Source organism: Eubalaena glacialis, chromosome 11 (genome assembly GCF_028564815.1).
Source record: "Eubalaena glacialis isolate mEubGla1 chromosome 11, mEubGla1.1.hap2.+ XY, whole genome shotgun sequence".
In the NCBI taxonomy this organism is placed as follows: domain Eukaryota; kingdom Metazoa; phylum Chordata; class Mammalia; order Artiodactyla; family Balaenidae; genus Eubalaena; species Eubalaena glacialis.
The window spans coordinates 14389444-14414691 of record NC_083726.1 but is presented as its reverse complement, the minus strand read 5'-3'; the positions used below and the strand labels follow the sequence as shown (position 1 = coordinate 14414691).

The window sequence follows — 25248 nt, the reverse complement described above, 5'->3', positions numbered from 1 at the left end:
TCATGCATGGGTTAAATATTTTGATGAGAAAAAGCACACGGCGCGTGCGGAAGTGCTGGTGCAGTGCCTGGCACATACTAGGTGCTGACTACATGATGGCTGCTGTTCCTGATGGTTACTTTTATGTGTCAATTAGGCTGGGCTGTGGTGCCCAGCTGGATGGTCAAACAGTCAGTCCCGGCCAGGGCTTCACACGGGGAAGCACAGCTCAGAGCTGCCCCTATGTACAGGGACCATGAGAGGGGGAATTATCTTCTATTCCAAGAAGAGGCTTCTATAATAACCCCATTTTGCCTTAGAAGCAGGTCTAGATGTTGCTGTGAAGGTATTTTGTGGATGTGATTAACATTTAGAATCAGCTGACTTTAAGGCCCTTACCCTTGATAATGTGGGTGGGCCTCCTCCAATCAGTTGAAGGCCTTCAGAGCAAAAACTGAGCTTAACTGGGAAAGAAGGAATTCTGCCCCAAAACTGTCACAGAGAAATCCTGCCTGAGTTTCCAGCCTACTGACATGGGTTTCTACGGATTTCGAACTCGCCAGTCATCACAGTTCCTTAAAATCACTACCCAGCCACCTAACCATCCTACGGTTCTGTTTCTCTGAAGAATACTGATTGATCCACTTGCCCTTGTCCAGAACCCCTTCAAAAATACTCACAAACCTACTAGAACGTTTTTGGACTGAAAACTTGTAAAAGACACCCTAGGTATCTACAGAAGTAAATGAGAAACCCGCTGGTATAACCGAGCACGGCAAACACAGTGACTCAGAGGCAGCTGGCACCAGGTTCAGGTCCTGCCTGCCACCCTCCTGTGACCTTGGCGACACTGTAGTCACAGGCTCCTCATCTGTAAAATGGAGGTAACACTCCTCTCTTACCAATCGGAACTGCTGTGAGGATGAAATAATCATTTAGAGCCAGGCATGCGTCTGACTTGGAATAACTGAGTAACAAATGAGCTTGTGTCCCCTTTCCCAGCTCAGCTTCCTGGTGGGCCTGGTGCAAGAGAAAGTACGAGGGGAGAGGGTTCAGAAAAGGCCACAAACTGCCCACAACCAGGACAGATTTTCTGGCTTGCCAGCCTGCTTGTCTATGGAAACAGAGTTTATTTGATTTCGGTCTCCAGCCAGCTCCCCGAGTCCTCCCTCATGTCAAAAACAATTCAGGTGTTTCTGACAGAGTAAATTCATCCCTTCCAGTCTGGCGGAGCTGACCTGGTAGCAAACCGTGAGCTGGGTGGTGCCTGTCTTCCAAGTCCCCCATCTCCTCTCCTGTGCATCTTTTCCCCTCAGCCTCTCGTGCTAGTTTACTCAAGTATGCAAATAGTTCATGGCCTTTTTTGCTCCCATTTGGTAAAACTGGTGACCGGGTTTGGGGTGGGGGGGATGTGAGTAGCAAGGCTTCCTGCGCCAGTTGAGGGGACGGAGGTGGGCAGAGACTGCAGGCGTTCATGGGGCTTAGCGCTAAGTTGAAGAAACAGCATGAGAGTACACTGTTAGGTAGATGGGTTTCCTGGTGCTTAAAATGACCAAACCTGAAGACTGACCCTGGCAGTTGACTGCGTATGCAGAAACATGCATGCACACGTGCACGCACACACACACACACACACACCCTCTCTTCCTCTCTCTTTAACTCCATCCTTTGCCCTAGAGCAGGTCTCTGTCACCAGGAAAACAGCCCAGGTTCCTGGCATGAAGAGATTACGGGAAAGTGTCTCAGAGAAATAAGAAACAGGGATACACTGTGTGGTTCTAATGACGTCACCTCATCAGTGGTGAAGATGAGGGCGCTGAGGCTGCGAGGCTTAGGTTTGCAACCCAGCTGCTTACTTAACCTCTTTGTTCCCCAGTTTCTGTCTATAAAGATGGGGATGGTGATCACAGCATTAATCTCAGAAGGTGTTTGTGAGGACTGAATGAGTTCCTATACATAAAATGCTTAATCCGTGCCTGGCAGATGACAAGCACTGATGTGTGCTGGCCATTGGCATGAGTGCCCGTCCCTCTTCTCATGCCAGCCTGACCGCGCTCATAAAGCCTGGCGCCCACCCTAGATTTTCCCACTTTGCTCTTTCATTGGTTCCTCGCTTGTTCCACTCTGTGCCAGGCACTGTTGAAGCACTTGGGATACACTGGCAAATAGAACAGGCAGAAATCCCTGCCCTCGTGGGGCTGACATTTTACAGGTGGGGGACAGACGAGAAGAACAAATAGTGAATCACATAGTGTGTTGGAAAGTGAGACCTGCTGAGAGAGAACGGAGCCGGGTGAGGGGTGTTAGGAACGCCGGAGGTGGAGAATGGGTTGTACTTTTAAATAGGCAGGCGTCATGGAGAAGGGGATTTCTAAAACAAATACCTGGAGTAAGCGAGGGAGCATGCCATGTGGTGACCTGGGTTAAGGAAACAGCCAGTGCAAAGGTCCGAATGACAAGAGCACAGTAAGGAACAGAGAGAGTACCTAGGAAGGGGACCAGAAAGGCCACGGGGGAGGGAGAGGGTGCTGCAGATCATACAGGGCCTTACAGATCACTGAAGGGTGTGGTGGGCAAATGCCTCCCCCGCCTCTCCCCCAGTGATAACCACCTCCTAATCCCAGGAACCTGCAGCTACGTTACCTTACACAGCAAAAGGGACTCCGCAGATGTGACTAAGGATGCTGAGATAGGAAGGTTATCCTGGATTATTCAGGTGGATTCAGTGTAACAGAGAGGATCCTTCTAAGAGGGAGTTAGGAAGCAGAGGCTGGAGTGATATGGCCACAAGCCAAAGAATGTGGGTGGTCTCCCAGCAGCAAGTAAACAGATTCTCCCCTAGAGCCTCCAGAGAGCAGCCCTGTTGACACCTTGATTTTAGCCTCCACAGACCCTTTTCAGCATCCTTACAGCAGCAACAGGAAACTAATACAAAGGTCTTGAGATCTTACTCAGTGAGATGGGGAGCCACCAGGGAACTCTGAGCTGGGGAGTGAGAGGATCTGTTTTCTGTGTTAGAAGAATCACTCTGCTGCTGTGCTGAGAGCCGACTGTAGGGTCGCCTGGGTAGAAGCTGGGAGGTCAGTCACGAGGCCCTTCATGTAATACAGGTGCTACCCTACGGGATGGCCAGATATTCCGATGTTTCAAGAGGAGCCAACTAAAACGATTTTCAACCCTTGTGGGGAATGGGTCTCTCTCAGGGGCTGCCAGTTCGAAGAGAGGCTGAAGAGTGAGAAAAAGAGCTTGATCTTCCACATCAGACGATGCTGATTCTATCTCAACACCACTTCACTAACCGTGTAATCATGGGCAATTTTCTTAACTCTGGCCTTTTGTTTCCTTATCTTGATGATAATAAATACTTCACAGGCTTGGTTATTGAGAGAACTAAGATAATATATTCATTAATTAGTGAATATTTATGAAGCCAGACAGAAATATTGAGTCCAGAGCTGGGTGAACAGATATAACCTCTGTCCTGACAGAGCCCAAAGTGGAGGGAGGGAGACAGGCAGAAGTGAAGGCTCTCTGGTGTGGAACTTCCCATCACTGAGCCGTGTCCTTTTCATTTTTTCATAGAGACAAAAAGTATACTAAAGATTATCAGGCACTGAGCAGAGAGGGAATGGGAAGTTATTGTTTAACGGTTACAGAGTTTCAGTTTTGAAGGCACAAAGAATTCTGGAGATAGATGATGGTGACGGCTGCAAAACAATGAGAATATTCTTTTAAGGCCACTGAACTATACACTTAATGTATAGATGGGTTAAGATGATACATTTAAAAAAAATTTTAATTTTATTGGAGTAGTTTTATAATGTGTTATTTTCAGGTGTGCAGCAAAGTGATTGTTATACATATACATATATTCATTCATTTTTAGATTCTTTTCTCATATAGGTTATCACAGAGGATTGAGTAGAGTTCCCTGAGCTATACAGTAGGTCCTTGTTGGTTATCTATCTTATACATGGTAGTGTGTGGGTGTTTATCCCAAGCTCCTGATTTATCCCTCCCCCTCCACCTTTCCCCTTTGGTAACCATAGGTTTGTTTTCAATATCTGTAAATCTGTTTTTGTAAATAAGTTCATTTGTATCTTTTTTAAAAAAAGATTCCACATATGAGTGACATCATGTGGTATTTGTCTTTCTCTGACTTCACTTAGTATGATAATCCCTAGGTCCATCCATGTTGCTGCAAATGGCATTGTTTCATTCTTTTTTTTATGGCTGAGTAATACTGATTATATATATATATACCACATCTTCTTTACCCATTCATCTGTGGATGGACTTTTAGGTTGCTTCCATGTCTTGGCTATTGTAAACAGTGCAGCAGTGAACATTGGGGTGCATGTATCTTTTTGAATTATGGTTTTCTCTGGATATATACCTCAGAGTGGGATTGCTGGATCATATGGTAGTTCTATTTTTAGATTTTTAAGGAAACTCCATACTGTTCTCAGTAGTGGTTGTATCAATTTACATTCCTACCAATAGTGTAAGAGGGTTCCCTTTTCTCCACACCCTCTCCAGCATTTATTATTTGTCAACTTTTTGATGATGGTCATTTTGACTGGTGCGAGGTGATACCTCATTGTAGTTTTGATTTGCATTTCTCTGATAATTAGTGATGTTGAGTATTTTTCATGTGTCTATTGGCAATCTGTATGTCTTCTTTGGAGAAATATCTGTTTAGTTCTTCTGCCCATTTTTCAATTGGCTTGTTTGTTTTTTTGACACAGAGCGACATGAGCTGTTTGTATATTTTGGAGATTAATCCCTTGTTGGTCACTTCATTTGCAAATATTTTCTCCCATTCTGTGGGTTGTGTTTTCGTTTTGTTTATGGTTTCCTTTGTTGTGCAGAAGCTTTTAAGTTTAATTAAGTCCCATTTGTTTATTATTTTTTTTATTTTCATTACTCTAGGAGGTGGATTAAAAAAGATACCGTTGTGATTTATGTGAAAAAGTGTTCTGCCTATGTTTTCCTTTAAGAGTTTTATAGTGTCCGGCCTTACATTTAGGTCTTTGATCCATTTCGAGTTTATTTTTGTGTATGGTGTTAGAGAATGTTCTAATTTCATTTTTTTTACATGGAGCTGTCCAGTTTTCCCAGCACCACTTATTGAAGTCTTTTCTCTGTTGTATATTCTTGCCTCCTTTGTTGTAGATTAATTGACCATAGGTGCACGAATTTATTTCTGGGCTCTCTATCTTGTTCCATTGATCTATATTTCTGTTTTTGTGCCAGTAACATATTGTCTTGATTACTCTGGCTTTGTAGTATAGTCTGAAGTCAGGGAGTCTGATTCCTCCAGCTCTGTTTTTCTTTCTCAGGATTGCTTTGGCTATTCGGGGTCTTTTATGTTTCCATATAAATTCAAAATTTTTTTGTTCTAGTTCTGTGAAAAATGCCATTGGTTGAGCTGTGTTCTAACAAGCAGAAGTAGGACTTCCCTGGTGGCGCAGTGGTTAAGAATCCGCCTGCCAATGCAGGGGACACGGGTTCGAGCCCTGGTCCGGGAAGATCCCACATGCCACGGAGCAACTAAGCCCGTGTGCCACAACTACTGAACCTGTGCTCTAGAGCCTGCGAGCCACAACTACTGAAGCCCGCATGCCTAGAGCCCATGCTCCGCAACGAGAAGCCCCTGCAATGAGAAGCCCGCACATCGCAACAAAGAGTAGCCCCCCCCTTGCCTCAACTAGAGAAAGCCCGTGCACAGCAACAAAGACCCAATTCAACCAAAAATAAATAAGAAGTAAAAAAAAAAAAAAAAAAAAAAAAAAGCAGAAGTTAGCCACTCAGGGGAGGGGGTTCAAGGTATTTGCAAAATTTGGAAATAAGAAAGCATATAGGATTCAGGGGAACTGAATTTCTTAGAACACACCTGGTACATTGTAAGTGGTCAATAAACAGTAATCAAAAGTGCTTGTATTTCTTCAACGTTTCAGTAACAAGCACTGTGCCAGGCACTTTATAGACATTACCCCTTGAATCATTGCTGATACACTATGACATAAGTACTAGTATTCCCAGTTTACTGAAGAAGACATTCAAACTCTGAAAGGTTAAGTAATTTGCCTTAAAACAACAAATGATGATGATGATAAAATCATCATTGTATGAATTAAGGCTGCACCAGTGTAGAAATAACCTGGAAAGATCAATAATCACAGGATCTATGTGGACCAAGTCTGTCAATGTGGTGACTTTGCAGCTAGAGCAATGAGCTTCTTGGAGCTCATGGATTAAGGCAGTTGGTGGGAGAGGTTAGGAAGGGGATGGAGGGAGATGGCAGGAGGCTGCAGCCTGCATGCTGATGCTTCTTACATGGCATCCCAATGGTGGATCACACGTTGTAGCAGCTAACTGGGCAGAGGCCACAACACAGGTAGCGTTTGGAGGTGCAGAGACGGGCACTGACCTCCTGGCTTACTGAGCCTCCTGTGCTGGTGATTTTTTTTTTTTTTCTTTACCATCCACTAGCTTCTCTAACAACTACAGTCTGCCTCTGACTCCTTGGATCAGGCCAAGGTTGGCAATGGCCCCTCATTGTCAAATCCAACAGACTTCTCCATTCTCATCTTTCTTGACTTTTCTCTGCACTTGGTGCTAAAGACCACTCCCGCTGCCCTTAGCTTTAGAACAACGTCCCAGAATTCTGGAGAACATCTTCCCACCCTCTTGGGCTTTGATCAGGGTAATCGTTTTATGCATTAGCCCTCTTGATGCTGGTTACCATCTGGACACATCTCGTTGCCCCTACTCCCTGGGCAGGGATGGAGATCCTCACTCTCTAGACACGAGAGCTTCCACTCCTATAACAGGAGTGATTGGGCTGATTTCTTTGTGTTGGTGCAATGAATGGCTGAGGCTGATGCTGACAGGTGACAAACTGCTCGGAACCATGGGGCCGAAGGCACTGGGGCTGCCGTCAGGATGCCCAGAGAGAATGAGACGTCGGCTTCCTGAGCCTCAGATGTCCACAGCATCAAATGTCAGAGAGCCCATTGTTTAATCAACCCTGTGCTATAAGGAATCCAAGCGATGCTCATACAAGTTCCCAGGACTCACTCACAGGAAAGTTATATTACAAGGAATGGGAGGAGGGAAAGAAATTTGTGCTGGAGTGCGTGTCTGTTTCTGAAACCCCAGAACAGTATCACGCTTTCTCTTAGGGCTTTGTGTGCAGCCAATTAGAGAACTTTGCTTCCCTGCACCTCCCCTGCCCACCTCTGTTGGCCTTGATGTGTCCCCCTTGATGATGGGGCTACATCTTCTTTGGGACTGGTTCGTCCTGGACTTTTCTTTTTAATTTTTATTTTATATTGGAGTACAATTGTTTTACAATGTTGTGTTAGTTTCAGGTGTACAGCAAAGTGATTCAGTTATACATATATGTGTATCTTTTTCAGATTCTTTTGCCACATAGGTTATTACAGAATACTGAGTAGAGTTCCCTGTGCTATACAGTAGGTCCTTGTTGATTATCTGTCTTATATATAGTAGTGTGAATATGTTAATCCCAAACTCCTAATTTATCCCTCCCCACTTCCTTTCCACTTTGGTAACCATAAGTTTGTTTTTGATGTCTGTCTGTTTCTGTTTTGTAAACAAGTTCATTTGTATCATTTTTTAAGATTCCACATATAAGTGATTATCATATGGTGTTTGTCTTTCTCTGACTTATTTCACTTAGTATGATAATCTCTAGGTCCATGCATGTTGCTGCAAATGGCATGATTTCATTCTTTTTTATGGCTGAGTAATATTCCATTGTATACATGTGCCACATCTTCTTTATCCACTCCTCTGTCCATGGACACTTAGGTTGCTTCCATGTCTTGGCTATTGTAAATAGTGCTGCTATGAACACTGGGGTGCATGTATCTCTTCAAATTATGGTTATCTCTGGATATATGCCCAGGAGTGGGATTGCTGGATCATATGGTAGTTCTATTTATAGCCTTTTAAGGAACCTCCATACTGTTCTCCATAATGGTTGTACCAATTTATATTCCCACCAACAGTGTAGGAGGGTTCCCTTTTCTCCACACCCTCTCCAGCATTTATTGCTTGTAGACTTTTTGATGCTGGCCATCCTGACAGGTGTGAGGTGATACCTCATTGTAGTTTTGATTTGCATTTCTCTAATAATTAGGGATGGTGGGCATCATCCTGGACTTTTTTGCTCACCGAGGATGGCGGGTGGTGGCAGTGGTAATAACACGCAGAGTGCCTGCTTATGTACCTATCAGCTCTGCTAGGCTTGAGGTCAAGGATGAACCTTGTTCATGGTTATGTTTCTAGCTCTGACACTGTGTCAGGCACACAGCAGGCATGCAATAAATACGCAGGGAATGAAGGAATCAATTTGCAGTTGTCTTATGTGAGACAGAGGGTGGTACTGAGAAGACAGCCCTTTGGAAGCAACAGAGCTGGGTGGCAATTGTAGTTCTGCCACTTAAATACATACGACTTTTGATCAAGTTTATCTTTTGCATTTAAAAAATGATAACGTTTGTGATTAAAAAAGATAACATTTGGGGACTTCCCTGGTGGTCCAGTGGTTAAGACTCTGCACTTCCACTGCAGGGGGCGTGGGTTCGATCCCCGGTTAGGGAACTAACAGCCAGCGCAGCAAGGCCAAAACAAAACAAACAAACAAAAAACCCAAAAAAACATTTGTCAAGCACCTAGCACACCACCAGGTGCATGGGGGGGGCGGTGTTTGTAAACATCTCTCTCCCTTCCTCAGCCTGCACAGGCTGCCTGCACCCTTGGGTCCTCCCACGAGGCTCACGAGGCGTAGATGGGCACAGTTGGGGTGATCCCTATTTGAAGAGAAGGCTGAGATTCCCCCGTACCTTTCTGATTTCAGCTCATTCCTGGAACTACGTGGGCGCGGTGCAAACAGAACCAGTGAGCAAGCCGGTAGATGCTGAGGAGCAGCAGGGCTACCGTGGCCACAGACACCAGCCAGTGAGAAGCACAGATAGGTGCATGTGTACGTGTACATGTGTGTCTGTGGCTCTGAGAAGCCCCCTGGTCCCCAGGTGCCCCCCACACCCCTTACATTGCCTACCTTCAAGAGTACCAGATAGAATCATGGCTTCCAACCAGAGCAATGGGAAATCATCTGAATAACACTTTTCAGGACTTAGCAACCTACCTCTGGGCAGAGAGGGCGGAGGGAGCAGAGTTAAGCTGTGCTTATCATCTGCTCAGATGATAACTGTGGAGGCAGACCTGGGCACAGCCCGTCCCAGGCCTTGCTGCACTCCCCTGCACAGGAGGCCAGGTAATGGGGTTTGCTCAGATTCTATTATAGTTGCCTAGGAAATGAGCTCCCAGCAGACAGGCTTCCAGGAGGGGTGTGGGGACAACAGCAAGGACTTGCAAATGAGGGAGATAAAGCTGCCTACAGGGCGTGGCACCGTGAGACTGACACATCAGGGATGCGGGCAGAGATGGGCAGAGTCATCTTGAGAGCTGGGGGGCCCCCAGGGCCAGCAAAACTGGGTGGTTCCTGAATTGATGGCAGTAACACATCCAGAGGGAGAAGCTGTCAGGCAGGGAGGGGCAGGAAGGAAAGAGAAGCTAAGAATGAGCTTTTGGGGCATGTTAATAAAAGAAAAAGCTATCGCTGACTGCGCCCGGCTCTGTGCCAGGGACTCTACAGTCAGAATCTCATGTCCTTCTCAACATCCTTATTCATTCCTATCTAATTACCCCACTGCCCCGTTTGCTGTTAGCAATCACGGCTGAACATCCAGCGGTGCTTTCTATGTGCTGCCCCGGGTTAGCTGTGAGCTGGAGGTTAACTGGAGGGGCCATCAAGAGTTTTGCAGTTCAGAGGGCAGCTCTGGGGCAGCCTGCCCAGATTCAGGCCCTACCTGGACACTCACCTGCTCGTTCTCTCCAGCAAGTTACATCTTTGTGCCACTGTTTTATCCTCTCTGAGATGGGGATATATTAGGACTTGGGCTGTGGGGTTTTGTACGAATTAAATGGATTATCTCATGTAGAGCTTAAGACAGTTCTTCAATGCATAGAATGCACTTGATAACTACAACCTGTGAGGATGATCATGGCCATCCTGATGATGGTAGAGATCAGCCCATCAGGTGTTTGGATCAATAAACAGGTTAAGCACAACAGCAAACAAATGGCTGGAGAGGGTGTGGAGAAAAGGGAACCCCCCCCTACATTGTTGGTGGGAATGTAAATTGGTGCAGCCACTGTGGAGAACAGTATGGAGGTTCCTCAAAAAACTAAAAATAGAATTACCATATGACCCAGCAGTCCCACTCCTGGGCCTATACCCAGAGAAAACCATAATTCAAAAAGAGTCATGTACCACAATGTTCATTGCAGCACTATTTACAATAGCCAGGACATGGAAGCAACCTAAGTGTCCATCGACAGATGAATGGATAAAGAAGATGTGGTACATATATACAATGGAATACTACTCAGCCATAAAAAGAATGAAATAATGCCATTTGCAGCAACATGCATGGACTTAGAGATTATCATACTAAGTGAAATAAGCCAGAGAAAGACAATTACCATATGATATCCCTTATATGTGGAATCTAAAATATGCCACAAATGAACTTATGTACAAAACAGAAACTCACAGACAGAGAGAGCAGACTTGTGGTTGCCAAGGGGGCAAGGGGATGCGGAGGGATGGAGTGGGAGTTTGGGGTTAGCAGATGCAAATTATTATATATAGGATGGATAAACAACAAGGTCCTACTGTATAGCACAGGGAACTATATTCAATATCCTGTGATAAACCAAAATGGAAAACAATATAAAAATGTAAATATATATGTATAATTGAATCACTTTGCTGTACAGGAGAAATTAACACAACATTGTAAATCAACTATACTTCAATAAAACAAACAAACAAATATTATAAAAACAGTAAGCACAGAACGCCTTTGGATAAGCCAGGATAAGCGAGATGTCTGCTTAGTGATGCTGTGCCTGTGGGCATGTTATTTCACCCAGGCATCCTCATCTGTTAAATGAACTGTGATGAGGTTAAATGACAAAATACATGCGAAAGTGCTTGCAACATTGCTTGGCCTCTAATACGTGCTCAATAAATGTTAAATGCTACAGTAGAAACAAAATGACGAATGTACACAAGGGAATGCCACCTGGTAATGTCCCTCATCGAGCAGCCAGTCGGCCTCGCCTGGCGCCACCTGTCCCTGGCCTTGTTCACATTTCTGTCCTTCATTCAACCAGTGTTTACAAAGCCGCCATCATGTGCCAGGGGACACGTGATGGGGGAGGGCGGTTAGATGTCATCCTGTAGAGAACACAATAAAACTGGAATCTGTCACTCCTGTACACTCTGAGGATATAGTCTCAACCAACGTGGCACGTTTGTCTCCTCGAAAGAGAGGCAACATTTGCAAAGCAAAGCACAGAGGTTTAAAGCTTCAAGCACTGAACAAAGGTGAGGATTCTGCTGGGTTAGAGAAAGAGGTGAGAAACCTGCCCCAGTCTCATGGATGTGGGACGTCCCAGCTGACAGAGCCGTCTAGGCCTCTACCATTCTGGAACATTCCTTGAACATGCCAAGATATTTCATGCCTTTATACCTATTAGTCCTTAAAGCCTGAACTGAACTATCACCTAGTTTCGAGGCCTTCCCAGCCCACCCACACTGGGTCGTCATCTTGTGAGTCTGAGCTCCTGTATCATCTTTTATCTCTGTACCTGTATTGATAATGACAAGAGCAGCAGCAGGGCATGCAGCTGGAGCGCCCCCTAGAATGCAACCCCATGAGGGCAGGAACCCGGCCTGTGCTGTGCACCGCGGAAGCCCCAGTGCCTAGAGCAGAGCCTGGTCATGGCAGATGCACAGTGTATATCTGTGGAATGTAGAACATGCCAGGCATGTCCTAGGTGCTTTCCAAGTACTATTCCATTTAACCTTCCCAGAACCTTAAGAGCGAAGAAAGAATATGATCCCCACTTCATAGGTGGAAAGTCTGAGGGTTAAGTACCTTTCCCAAGGTCCAGGAAATGCTGAGTAAGGAGTGCTCAGTGTTGAGATGCAGGTCGAGCGAATCCAGAGACAGCACTGTCACAATGCAGCACACTGCCTGGCACATAGTAGGTGCTCACTCAATAGTTTTTGGTGTGAATGAGCATGAGTATATAGTTTCTCATTTCATTAAAAAAAAAAAAAAAAAAGAGATGGTTACACGAAGTTACCAGGCTGTACTGAAGGCGGCAGTTCGCAACAGTGGGGGTTATGGGCGGGGGCCTGGCAAAGACGTTCAGTTCTGAGTGCTGAGAATGGGCCAAAGCACAGAAAATTAACTTCTGTTGAACACCTACTAGACCCCCGCAAGAAGCTATTACTAGCCCCTTTACTAACTGAGGAAGCAGAGGACTGGGGAGACGAAATAAGCAACCCCGAGTCACATCCTCGATAAGCACGGTAGAACCTGCAGGCAAAGGCAGGTCTGCGTGACTTCCGCCATGCCTGCTGAATTTCACTTGACATTTCTGAGATCAGGAGTGAAAGCTGCACATCTCCACCCTCATTTTTTAGAAGACACAGGTGAAGGGGTGGGAGTGATATTTTAGTGAAACTCTGCAGCTATGCCCACGCATATAACCGATTTCATTATTTTCCAGTTGATCTGTTTGTTTTTGCTATGATAATAGCTGGTTGCTAAGCAACTGCTCAGGGAGCTATGATGCTGAACTCTTTTTGGTAACCAAGTAGGCTCCCCAAAAGGGGTGATATGGGTAAGTGTTTGGGGGTCTAATCGAAGGGCTGCCAATCAGCCTGCTCCGGTATCCTGAGTTTTGAGAGGGATCTAGCCCCTTCCGTTAATGAGCAGGCTATTGTAGAGGGGGTGGCCACCTTCCTCCTCTGACACTAAGATTTAACCTCTCTGGGGCCTCAGTTTGGTCACCTGTAATAACACTTACCTCACACGGAAGAAATTTTTCCTTAAGCTAATGGCAAGTCAATATGGTTATCTTCACGTGAAAAGGATAGTGCACGCTTATTTGGGACTTCTGATAGAATCGTATTCCTTACCAGTTCTCAAAATTCTAATTCCTAGAAATGATCAAGGTCAGAGGTCATACCGACAAGGGATTAATCTCCCAAATTTACAAACAGCTCATGCGGTTCTATGTCAAAAAAACAAACAACCCAAACAAAAAATGGGCAGAAGATCTAAATAGACATTTCTCCAAAGAAGACATACAGATGGCCAAAAAGCACATAAGAAGATGCTTAACATCACCAATTATCAGAGAAATGCAAATCAAAACTACAATGAGTTAGCACCTCATAATGGTCAGAATGGCCATCATCAAAAAGTCTACAAACAATAAATGCTGGAGAGGGTGTGGAGAAAAGGGAACCCTCTTGCACTGTTGGTGGGAATGTAAACTGATACAGCCACTATGAAAAACAGTATGGAGGTTCCTTAAAAAACTAAAAATAGAACTACCATATGATCTGGCAGTCCCACTCCTGGGCAGGGCATATATCTGGAGAAAACCATAGTCCGAAAGGATACACACACCTCAATGTTCACTGCAGCACTATTTACAATAGCCAAGACATGGAAGCAACCTAAATGTCCATTGACAGAGGAATGGATAAAGATGTGGTACATATATACAATGGAATATTACTCAGTCATAAAAAAGAATGAAATAATGCCATTTGCAGCAACATGCATGGACCTAGAGATTATCATACTGAGTGAAATAAGCCAGAGAAAAACAAATACCATACGTTATCACTTATATGTGGAATCTAATGAAAAAAAGAGATACAAATGAACTTATTTACAAAAGAGAAGCAGACTTATAGACATCAAAAACAAACTTATGGTTACCAAAGGGGAAAGGTGGGGGGGAGGATAAATCAGGAGCTTGGGATGAACACACACACACTACTATATCATAAGATAGATGACCAGCAGGGACCTACTGTATAGCACTGGCAACTCTACCCAATATTCTGTGATAACCTATATGAGAAAAGAATCTAAAAAAGAATGAATATATGTATATGTATAACTGAATCACTTTGCTGTAAACCAGAAAGTAACACAACATTATAAATCAACTATACTCCAATAAAATTTTTTTTAAAAAGGTCAGAGGTCACAAACTGGTGGTCTGTGGGGACGAGAAGGTTCTATTCATCCTGAAGACATGTTTGGTCTGACTCAACAGTGTTTAAATTTTTTAAAAAATTAGTTGTCAACACTAAAAATTAAAACATGAAAATCCAGATTTCTAGCTCCTCTTGAAAACTATAAAGACCTTAGCCTTGCCCTCTACCCTCTCCAGAGCAATAATTCCACAATCAGAATGCAGAGGTGGCAGCTGCCTGAGATGGGGGCTCCGGTCTCCCTAGTGAATTGTACTCAGCATCCTTGGTTCCTTTAGGCCAAGGTCCTGGCCCCAGCAGGCATGTGTGTTTGTGACTCCTGATATAAGTCCATTTATTCATTTCACAATGAGGAAACGGGTTGAAAAAAACAGAATTGTTGGAAGTCACACAGTTTTTTATGGCCCAGAGTGCGAGCTGGAACCAGGGTCGCAGCAGGTGCCTGTCTACCGTGACACTCAGAGTCAATGCCATGATATCCTGCTTAGTCCAGGAAGGACGTGGGCACAGCAGACCAAGAGGGGGCCAGCACGAGACACAGGCCAAAGCAGGCAGGACTTCTAGGTACAGGCTTTTGAAAAGGAAGTCTCAGGTGACAACATTTGAAAGAGGTTCCCTGTCTTGCCTTCCAAAGCCCAGCCACCTTTGCAGACAGTTACTGATTCCAGCTGCGGAATCTCTCTCTGGTCCATCTACCTGTCTCTGCTGCTACTTCTGACCCCTTCGCTAGGCCCCCAACATCTCTCACCAGAATGAACACAAGAGTCCCCTAACTTATCTCCTCTGGCCCTACTGACTGTGATCCTTCCCTGATGCAACAAGAGGGATCCTCCCTAAATGCACATCTAATCATGCCATTCTCTCAGTGATCTTCCATTACCCACCCCCCCACCCCGCCTCATAAAGCCCAAACTCCTTAGCGTATTTTATGAGAAGTCCTGAGGGACCCACCCTGGCTTACATTTCTGGCCACATCATCTCTTGCTGTTCTCCCCATCAGGGCTCTGGCCACCTGCCTCTCCAGAATGGATCTCTCTCTCTACCTGGAACATCGTCCCCTCTCCTGGCCAACTCCAGCTCAGCCTCAGGCCTCCATTTAGATCTAACCTCTCCAGGACATCCTTTCCTATACTGCCTCCCCACCAGATGAGGCTGATAACCCTGGGAGAGGACACACCTATCACAGTACCTAAGGAGTCTGCGTCTTTGCTCAACTCTCATTCCTGTTGGTCTAAAGCTCTGGGATTCACAGATCCTATCTGTGTAGTTCACAGATATGGGGGCCCCTAAGGTGCCTCGTAAATGGTTACTCACTAAATGAATGGATACTATGGATGGAGAAGAAAGAATCCGGAAAGTCCCACTCTCTTTTCACTCTAGACGGAAGTCGCTTTCCTTCTCTGGTCTGTTTTCACATGTGCAGTAAAAGAGCACTGGACAAGATCAGTTATTCTCAACTCAGGGTCTCTGGACTCCTATAGGGCCTGTGAAGAAAGGAATGGGGTTTCAGGGGCAATCTGCAATCTTTCAAAATGCGTGAGGGGAACCACACACCTTCTTGTGAGGAGGTGGCTAAAGGCCAACTCAAACTTCAGGTGACTGTGCAGTAAGGAAATGCTAATTAATGGGCAATACCAGTTATCTCACATTGGGTAAGGTCATGATTAGCAGTTATTGACGTCTTTGATCAATAAAACATAGCAAGACGACATAAAACGCAGTCTGTTCGTGTGTAATGGTTTTCAAATCACGAGGCCCACGAGGCAAAATTATATAGTCTTTGGATGGGGGAGCAGAGACCACAGACTTTTAAGATGGGGCCAGTTCACCTTCAACTAGCTGGAAGGAAGTCTCTGCGGGTGCTCCCGCAGAAGAGCCCCAGAAGGTGGGCTGTGGTCCAGTAGCGAAGTCTCTCTCTTGCTGGGGGAGGGCAGCCCTCACCCCTACCATCTGTTCCCTTGGAAGCCCCGCCCGACACACCCAGAGCCTGTCATGCTGCAAGCTGCAGAGGTTTCACAATTCACAGGAATCAGGGGCTGAAAGTGCTGTCTGGCCACACGGGGGCGCCCTCACTCCACACACTGGGATCCCAAGGCCCAGCTGGCGCTGGAAGACAGCTCCATCCTGGAGTCCCTGCAGGGTCAGGAGTTAGGGTTCATGCTGCTCCCTACCACAGCCGATGCTTTTTGGGAAGACACCTCTCATCCTCCCCGACTGAGGGTTATGTTGACTCGGGGTCGCTCACCTGTTGTTGTTGTTGTTGTTTTTTAAAAACATCTTTATTGGAGTATAATTGCTTTACAATGGTGTGTTAGTTTCTGCTTTATAACAAAGTGAATCAGCTGTACGTATACATATATCCCCATATCTCCTCCCTCTTGCGTCTCCCTCCCACCCTCCCTATCCCACCCCTCTAGGTGGTCACAAGGCACCGAGCTGATCTCCCTGTGCTATGCAGCTGCTTCCCACTAGTTCTCTCTTTTACATTTGGTAGTGGATATGTGTCAATGTTACTCTCTCACTTCGTCCCAGCTTACCCTTCCCCCTCCCCGTATTCTCAAGTCCATTCTCTACATGTGCGTCTTTATTCCTGTCCTGCCCCTAGGTTCGTAAGGATCGTTTGTTTTTTTTTTTTAGATTCCACATATATGCATTAGCATACGGTATTTGTTTTTCTCTTTCTGACTTACTTTGTATGATAGACTCTAGGTCCATTCACCTCACTACAAATAACTCAATTTCGTTTCTTTTTATGGCTAATATTCCATTGTATATATATATGCCACATCTTCTTTATCCATTCATCTGTCGATGGACACTTAGTTTGCTTCCATGTCCTGGCTATTGTAAACAGAGCTGCAATGAACACTGTGGTGCATGACTCTTTGAATTACGGTTTTCTCATCACCTGTTGTTCTTAACAAAGACAGTCTGGAAGGGACTCCACCTGCTCAGAGGGGAGAGACTGATGCTATGGCATCCCAAGATAACCCTGCAAGGAAACCTGACTCAGAGAGTGGACAGAGAATAGTCTGCCTTCCCTTGATCTAGAGAGCAGGGCAGGGAGGGAGCTCGTATCACATCCATGCTCTGGCTTTAGTACCAAAGGTTTAAAGACTCTTGTGGGAGCTCTTTTGAGAGTGAGACAGACAGTAAGACAGAGACAGACAGAGACAGAGACAGGCGCACACACACACACACACAGGGAGGGAAGTCGGGGAGGGCAAGAGACCAGGAGAGAGAGAATTCAGACCCTGCTCTGCTTGGGACAGTCATAAACCCCAGAGCAGCCAGACAAGTATGAAGCAGGGCAGGCTGCAGACCTGGGGTCCGACAGATACTGGTTCAAATCCTGGAGCAGCCTAGGTGCACCTGAGCAGGTTACTTTGCTTCTCTGAGCCTCACCGTTCACCACAATAAAAGGGAGGGGGTAACCATGCCTGCCTTTTGGGCTTGATGTGTGGCTCCAGCAGGACAATTAATATATGCAAACCACCCCTCATGGTACCTGGATCAGGAAGGTACTCACTTGGCAGCAGAGATAACTCATGTTGACAAACGACAGTGATAAAGGATTAAAACAAATTTTGACCATTTACATCTTGTGACTTTAGCTTGCTCACGTGGGGACTTTTGGGCTAGGTGAATTCTATAGTCCCTTCCAGTTCAGATGGTTTGTTATTCCATAATAAACGCAACAAGCTGAGAGCTTTCCCCAGCTGCTGGACGCCTGCCCCCCCCCCCCCCGCCCCACATGGGGAGAGCTGCAAGGAGTCACAGAGAGTCAGGCCGGCTGACCCCAGCTCCCACTTTAGTGTGAGCTCCGCATCTCGCTCCCAGTCTCCCGCTGGGAACATAAAGAATGATAATAGTACCCGTGGCAGGGACTCCGCAAGGGGAGGAAATGAAATCCCACTTGTCATGCATTCAGAACAGTGCCTGGCACTCAGCGAGCACTTCAATAAATGTTAGCCATCACCACCACTTTGATTTGTTTTCCAGAATAGGCAGTGATCTTTCTAGAATGGTTAGATGAAGGCTGTCTGATTCAAAATTGGAAGAGGAATGATATGTTTTCATAAAAGCTATAGGAAGAGCATTAGACTGGGAGACAGGAGATGCCTCCTGGACCAAGCTCTGCCATAAACATTTCATGAGGCCAACTGGGGTTCTAGTCTGATCATCGTAAAAATGCAGACACTTGATAGCCTAACTGCCCCTCCAAACCCGGCAGTCAGGGGCCATTTATCTATGGGTGGACGTGGGCAGGTGCTGTCCCCTTCTGGGTCTTGGCTGACCCATCGACAGAGGGAACATTGGACTAGACGACGATCCTAAAGGGGGTTTTGGCTCCGGCACCGCCCGCGCCTGAGCCCCATGGGTCCTCACCTGAGGTACTCATAGAGTCCGTACATGGGCAGGAAGTCGATGTCGGACAGGAACATGTAGGGCGTGCCCACGTGCTTCATGGCCACGTTGCGCAGCAGGTTCACGGGGTAGAACTGGCCCTCCTTGTACACGATGTGGTAGGCCACGTTGTGGCGGCCCATGAGCACCTCAGAGCCCTGTGCGTAGCGGAGGAACTGCTGGGCCTCAGCGTCTGACAGGTAGAGGGCCAGGCTGATGGGCCCCTCCCAGTGCTTGCAGATGGCCTCGAGCATCTGGAGCCTGCAAGAGACGGGGAAACCTGACCCATCCGCGCATGCGCGGGCCTCATCTGCGTATATACGGGTGTCTTCTGTGTATCCCCGCTTCGTCCCGTCCGCTAGCCTGGGGCTGGGGAACTCCATCTCCATCCACCGTTGGTCAGTCAGCGCCAAATCCAAATCCCTGCTCTAAATGTTAATCACTGTGTGATGGAGGCCAAGAACCAAACCTCAGTTCCTTTATCTATAAAATGGGCACAAAAACACTCACCTTTTTGTGTCTAGTTTTTGAATGCTTCCAACCAGAGGGGTGATATGGAGAGAGTCACATCCCACTATACTAAGCTTTTTCTTTTCAGACTCCTCTTTTCAATAGTGGGTGGGAAAAAATACATGAAATGATGTAAAGATCCCTTTCCAGCTTAAAACTCCAATACCTCTCCTTCTCCCTCAGCAAAGGTGTACAGCAGCCCTACCACTCTCCTGAAGCAGGGACCAGCCATAGGAGATTTAGCCAAACTGAGGCCATGAGTTACAAGGAGCATTAAAACAAGCAGTAAAAACAAGAGTAATAATAAACACAATTACTGACTCATTACTATGCACCAGACACTTCCCAGAATTCTCCCCCAAACCCTGTGCCCCATCTGTCATTTCCCCCATTTTCCTGATGAAGGAATTGAGGCTCTAGATATCCAGTCAGCTTTGGTTTTCGGACTTGCACCAAATGTGTGTGGCTAGGTTTATGGACAGGACTTTGAAGACAGTGAGAAGAAAATACTCTTGGGTATCTGGCAAAGGCAAGGAAAAAAAACCATGTGAATGTTGGGGACAAAAGTGAGCCTGGGGTGACGGTGTCTTCATTTTTCAGAGCACTTATTGCTCCAGGGCGCCAGACAATTTTGCAAGGCTACCCGAGAGGCGCTGAGCCAGGGAGAGTGAGGGTGGGGTGGGAACAGAGCCCAGAGAAAAAAACGAAAGATGCTCCCAACCAAGAGGGTTCTGCAAAAATGTCTGAAGAGAAATCTATAAAAATGTTCCCTCCCCCCACCCCCCAGAAGCATTAGAAGTGCCTGGTACATAAAATCTATGGTTAAGAAACAGCAAAAGCCTATTTCAATTTTTCCCTACCCAGCAAGAGGTACATAATCAGCAGTCTCCTGGTCAGAATGCCCACTTTATTCGGACAATTACCAGGAAATAGATTCCATGCATTTCCATGCTTCTAAGCAAAAGAAAATGGGCACACCTATCTTGTGTCAATGGCTTTCCTGATGGACTTTCAGTTTCCTCTCAGTAATTCTGTGAATTGGTATTGTGTGGATTTGCTTCCTCTTTCACTAAGGAGGATTAAGATATTCATCAGGGTAAAATGCCCTCCATTTCTCATACTTTATAGCACTTGTTAATCAAATTGACCCCAGCCAGTTTTGAAAGAGGCACTACATTCTCCAAAATGCTTGATTTCACTGAAATTTGTGTTCGGCCTCTGCTACAAGGGCCCTGGTTTCTGCTGGGCTCTTGAGAATCTGGGATTTTGAATTATCCCACCTGCACCTCAGTTGCATTGTCTGCAAAATGGGAGGACTCTGCACTTGGATGAGAGAGATGTTTGTACCAATCCTTTAAGATTTGGGGAGTACAGGGCAAGGATAATTTCTACTATGTGGACGTCAGAGCTGCTAAAGGGAGTGGATGCAGGAGGCATGTCTGACTGAGTGTGAAGAGAGACCAGCTTCTGCTGTGGATTCTCCCACTGACCTGGTTTTGGACTCTGTGTCTGAGTTTTCCGAGCAGGGAGCAAGCCCTGCCTGGTCCAGCCCCATCTTCCCACCTCTGCGAAAAGTTTAGAGAGAAAACAGAGACACAAAATACTTAGGGTTCTCAGGAGAAAGGGGCTGCTGATGTGACAAACATCATATCCATGCAGACTCTACAGGAAATGGTGCCAGATGTTCCAAAGAAACTCACTGAGTGAAAACGAATCATAGCACAATCACTTCTGTCTCCCTGCCACTAGCTCCAGTCTCTCTTTTCCCTTAAAACCAAGCTCTCTGCCAGGACCCGAACAACAGTCAAACAGACAAACTGAGCGAGGTTCATCATAATGATGATGATACATAAAGTGTGATCATGATACAATAAGTCCCTACCATTTACCTGTTGCTCACGGCGTGCCCACACATTTTGGCTGTTGTCATTTGTAACATTTACAGTAATGCTATAAACATAGTGGAGATTCTCATCACTGTTTTACAGGTGAGGAAGCTCCAGGAGGTGAAATGACTTCTTTCAAGTCACATAGCTACAAAGTGGAGGGGCTGGATTCGCACCCAGGTCTGACCCCAGTGCCAGGGATCCAGACCACTACTCAACATGAACTGGTTTTTGGCTGAGAAAGATGTCCCCAAATATCTTCTCATCACCTGTTTCCCCAAACAGAAACGTGTTCTAACCTTGGTGTCAGCTTCCCTGTATTTCTTCCTCCTCCTCCTTGGTCTCTCTTGGAGTCCAAGATCCCCTAGTCTCTCCATCCTTCTCCTGGTTGTTTCTCCCCACACCTATTCCCTAAGGTCTGTCCCTGTGCAGTTCCTGTTGAGTTTTGTGCCGAGTCTTTCCTTGGTGTCTTACGTAGGAAGACAAAGGATCTGGCACAGCAAGGACCTGGGCCAACGGAGAGTGTTTCAAGAGACAAAGATTAATTCAAAAAATGGGTAATTCCTACCCGTTTGGAAAGAATCTTTGAGATTTTTAGTCTGATTATAACATTGTTATGATGAAAGGCCTCGGCCTCAGAGAAGAGCATGACCTGCAGAAGAGCACACTGTGTACGAGAGGAAGGGCTGACACAGGGACCCGTCCTGATGCTCTGTCCCATGCTCTCTCCCCTCCCCCATAGCGCCCGCCATCGCTTCATGCTGGGACGAGGAGGGCAAAGGCTCAGGAATGGCCAGAGATATGTCTGGAAGACCTAGAAAGAAGCAGGGCTTCCCCCAGGGAGTCCTACTGAGACAGGAAGCCCCAGACAGTCTGTGTAGGTGAAAGGGAGCAGGCAGGGAGATGGCCGATTCGAAACCTAAAAGACTGGGGTTGGAGGGAATTCTAGAATGTCAGTTGGCCAAGCAGCCCGGGCAGGTGGCCACTCAGCCTCTGCTGGAATGGGGAACCCACTCCCTACAAGGCAGACGACTCCAATCTGGTACACAGAGCAAGGCAGGCTGCGGGGTACAGAGGGCAACTGGGGGTTCTGGGCTCAGGCAGAACTGGGTTTGAACTCTGACCTGTGTCAGTATCTCTGGGCAAGTGACAATAGTTCTTTGAGCTTCCATTTCCACATATGCATAGAGGGGATAATAATACCTTTGTCGATGACAAAATGGCTACAAATTCCTCTCCCTCTATCTATCTACACCTTTTGGTAATACCCTCCGCCACACTGATTCTGGGCTGGCCACAGGACATGCTTTGGTCCACGGGGCATTAGCAACGTGACACAAGCAGGGGCGCTGAAAAGTGCTTGTTTGGCGGGGCTTGCCCGGAGCTGCTCTTGGAACCTTGCGAGCGCCGCTGTGTGAACAGCCTGCTTACTTATGACTCTCAAGTGTCTGTCACAGAGCTGGATGTGCAGCAGGCACTCGTACGTGACAGCTGTGATTTCCTCCTCAGGTTCAACTCCTCCCTTTGAAACACGTGCTCCTCCAACAAATATCCAGTGAGTATCTGCGATGTGCAGGTATTGTCCTGGGCCCCAGAATGAACGAGAAAGATAAGGTTCCTGCACTTCTGGAGAGAAGGAACAAACAAACCAAGATAAGTTCAGAGGGAACTGAGTGCCAGAGGGGCAACAGAACAGGAAACAAGATAAAGAGTAACGGTGAGGGCAGGCCTGCAGGAGAGGTCAATGCGAGCCCCGGATCATGAGAAGGATTGGCCTTGAGAAAGCCTGGGTGAAAAGCTTTCCAAGAAGAGGGAAGAGCCCTTGGGATACAGAGTTTAGCACGCTCAAGTAAGAAGAAACAGGACCAGTGTGGATGGCACGTAGGCAAGTGAGGGGCAGAAGGAGAGGAGGATTTGGGGGCTGGGCAGGTGTCGGGTCATATGGGGCCTTCAAGGTCACGGTGGACGGCTCTAATACTATTCTAAAGGCAATGAGAAAGCATCATGTGACCAGATTAAGATCGCCCTGGCTGTTACATGGGGAAAGGAGTACCTCTCACTCTCCAGAACGATGCTTTCCAAGCTTCAGCTGGCTCAGGATCACGTGGGAGGCTTATTACAACACAGATCCCTGGGACCCACTGTAGAGATTCCCGTTTGGCAGGCCTGGGATGGGGTCCGTGTATCTGTGTTCTAACAAGCTCCCAGAAGATGCTGTGCTGCCAGCAGAGGGATGGGACCTACAGGATGGGACTCCATTAGCTCAGCTCACGTTCTCTTTCCCCCGCTTGCAGAAAACAGAGAGAAGGCCCATCAGCCACATGATTCCCTGGAACTGTAGCTGCTACTTCAAGGACTTCATCCAAGGAGCAGGAAACAGAGCAAGCGTCTCCCGGCCAGGTGGCAGGGATGCTGCGATCAGCATCCCTCCTAACCAGCCTGCTTTGTCCTTTCAACCATTCTCGTCCGCTGCTGGGATGGGAGGGAAGCTTCCTGAGCGAGTGCCTGGGCGAGGAGCCGCCCTGCCAGCTCCACAGCTGCAGCAGGCAATGTTCATTCTTTCTGAACAGAATTCTAGAGGGAGCTGGGCACGGGAGCCTGCATGCTGGCTCCCCTAATTCGTTGTGGCACTCACGTAGGGCCTACTTCTGACTCAAAGGTTTACAAACACACCCGAAATGTTTCTTCAATTAAAAATCAATCCAACAGGCACCAGTCAGCCTGCTGCATCATAAATGGATATGTGGGATGGCGGCGTGGAAGGAGGAATTTCTGCCGTCTTCATCCACCTGTGCGACTGCTTTATAATTTTTGATTATGTCCCGTTAAGTGTCTCTTGCTAGAGTGTGGAATTCCTTGGGTTCTCTGAGGTATTGTCTGGATGGCACTACTTCTCACAGCTCGTTAGGGGGAATCACACGCCTGCCATGCTGGGGGATGCGTGTGCCCTGAAGGGAAGGCGTCTGAGGTTAGTGTTTGCAGCAGATGTGAGAGGTGCTGGGGCTTTCTTTTAAGCCGGCTGGGAGGGGAGGTCCTGCCGGGTTTCCTGCAGCCCAGGCTGGATGCTTCGGGCTGGCCGCAGAAAGAGGGGCTCTGTCCTGTCTGTATTCTTTTGTTAATAACAAATGTATACATAAGGATGGATTTGAGTTGTTAATAATTAAAAATTTTTGTCTTCTAATTGTTTGTAAATTCTGGGTAGCAAATGCCATAGCCAGCATAAAGGCGAAAAACATTAAGGAAAGTGTGCTAATATTCGTGGCCCACCTGCTAATCACTGGGCACTGTCCAGAGTCTTACTTTATAAAACCCAGACAGCAATCTGTGAACTTGACGATATTATTGCCACTTCATAGGTAAGTAGAGTGAGGCTCAAATAGCCTGAATAACTTGCCCAAATTCACACGGTTAGGAAGTGGTGCAACTCGACTTTGAACGCAAGTCTTCCTCTCTTTTTTTCCCCCTACATCACTTTCTCTCTCCTAAATACCTACCATGTGCAGATGCTGTGGTCAGAGAACACAGACCTAGCAAGTACTGACTGAATGTAAGTATGTCCCAGGGCTTTCCCAGAGAGTCTCACATTTTCACCTGAGTCTGCAGGTAACCACTGGCTACTGATCTTGATGAAGAATATCTTGGTGACAAGCTGAATGTACGAACAGCAGTCGTGAACGTGACCACGGAAAACCAGGATGCTCTGATAGGAACCTGGGATCACCTGGCGCTCACTCACCTGGCCAGATCATAGTATCTGGACTTCAGGTGCCTCGTCTGAGGGGACTGAGATACATTTATGCTGCCTGGAGAACAGAAGACCAATCCAGACCATCATGCAGCATGAATATCAAGGATTAGGTTTTGTTTTCATTTTAAATGGCATAGAGGAGAAGGAAAAATAAACGTAAAGAGCGACTGTTATGGCGGGTGACTTGCTGTTGTGCTTGGTGGGGAAGGGTGTGTACACCCAGGCTGATAAGGAAGGGGAGGGGTGACTTGGGACACTGGTCTAGGCCAGTCCCTCATGGAGCCTCACTGGGGAGCCTGGCAGGTTTGAGCTGGAAGGGCTGGCCACCTCTCCCGGTTTCCCCAAGCCCTGCCTACCTGGCCGAGATCTTTTGCTCTCCTCACCCTCACCCTAAGCACAAGCACGTAAGCTCTAACCGTGTGTGCCCCAGAGGGCCTGGCACCCTCTCCATCCTGTGGATTTGCGGCACGCTCCACCTGGGGGCTGGCAGGGGGCTCCTTCTCTCCCTACGGGCCTCCTACTATCAG

The 25248-nt window shown here is 46.8% G+C and overlaps 1 protein-coding gene across 1 annotated transcript in view; it reads right to left on the bottom strand.

Annotated features, from left to right (window-relative positions):
- LARGE1 (LARGE xylosyl- and glucuronyltransferase 1) overlaps nucleotides 1–25248 on the bottom strand; it is a 598072-nt gene that overhangs the window by 11564 nt on the left and 561260 nt on the right. The window contains 1 exon segment of the mRNA XM_061204391.1: nucleotides 18560–18838. Coding sequence (XP_061060374.1) covers nucleotides 18560–18838 — 279 coding nt within the window.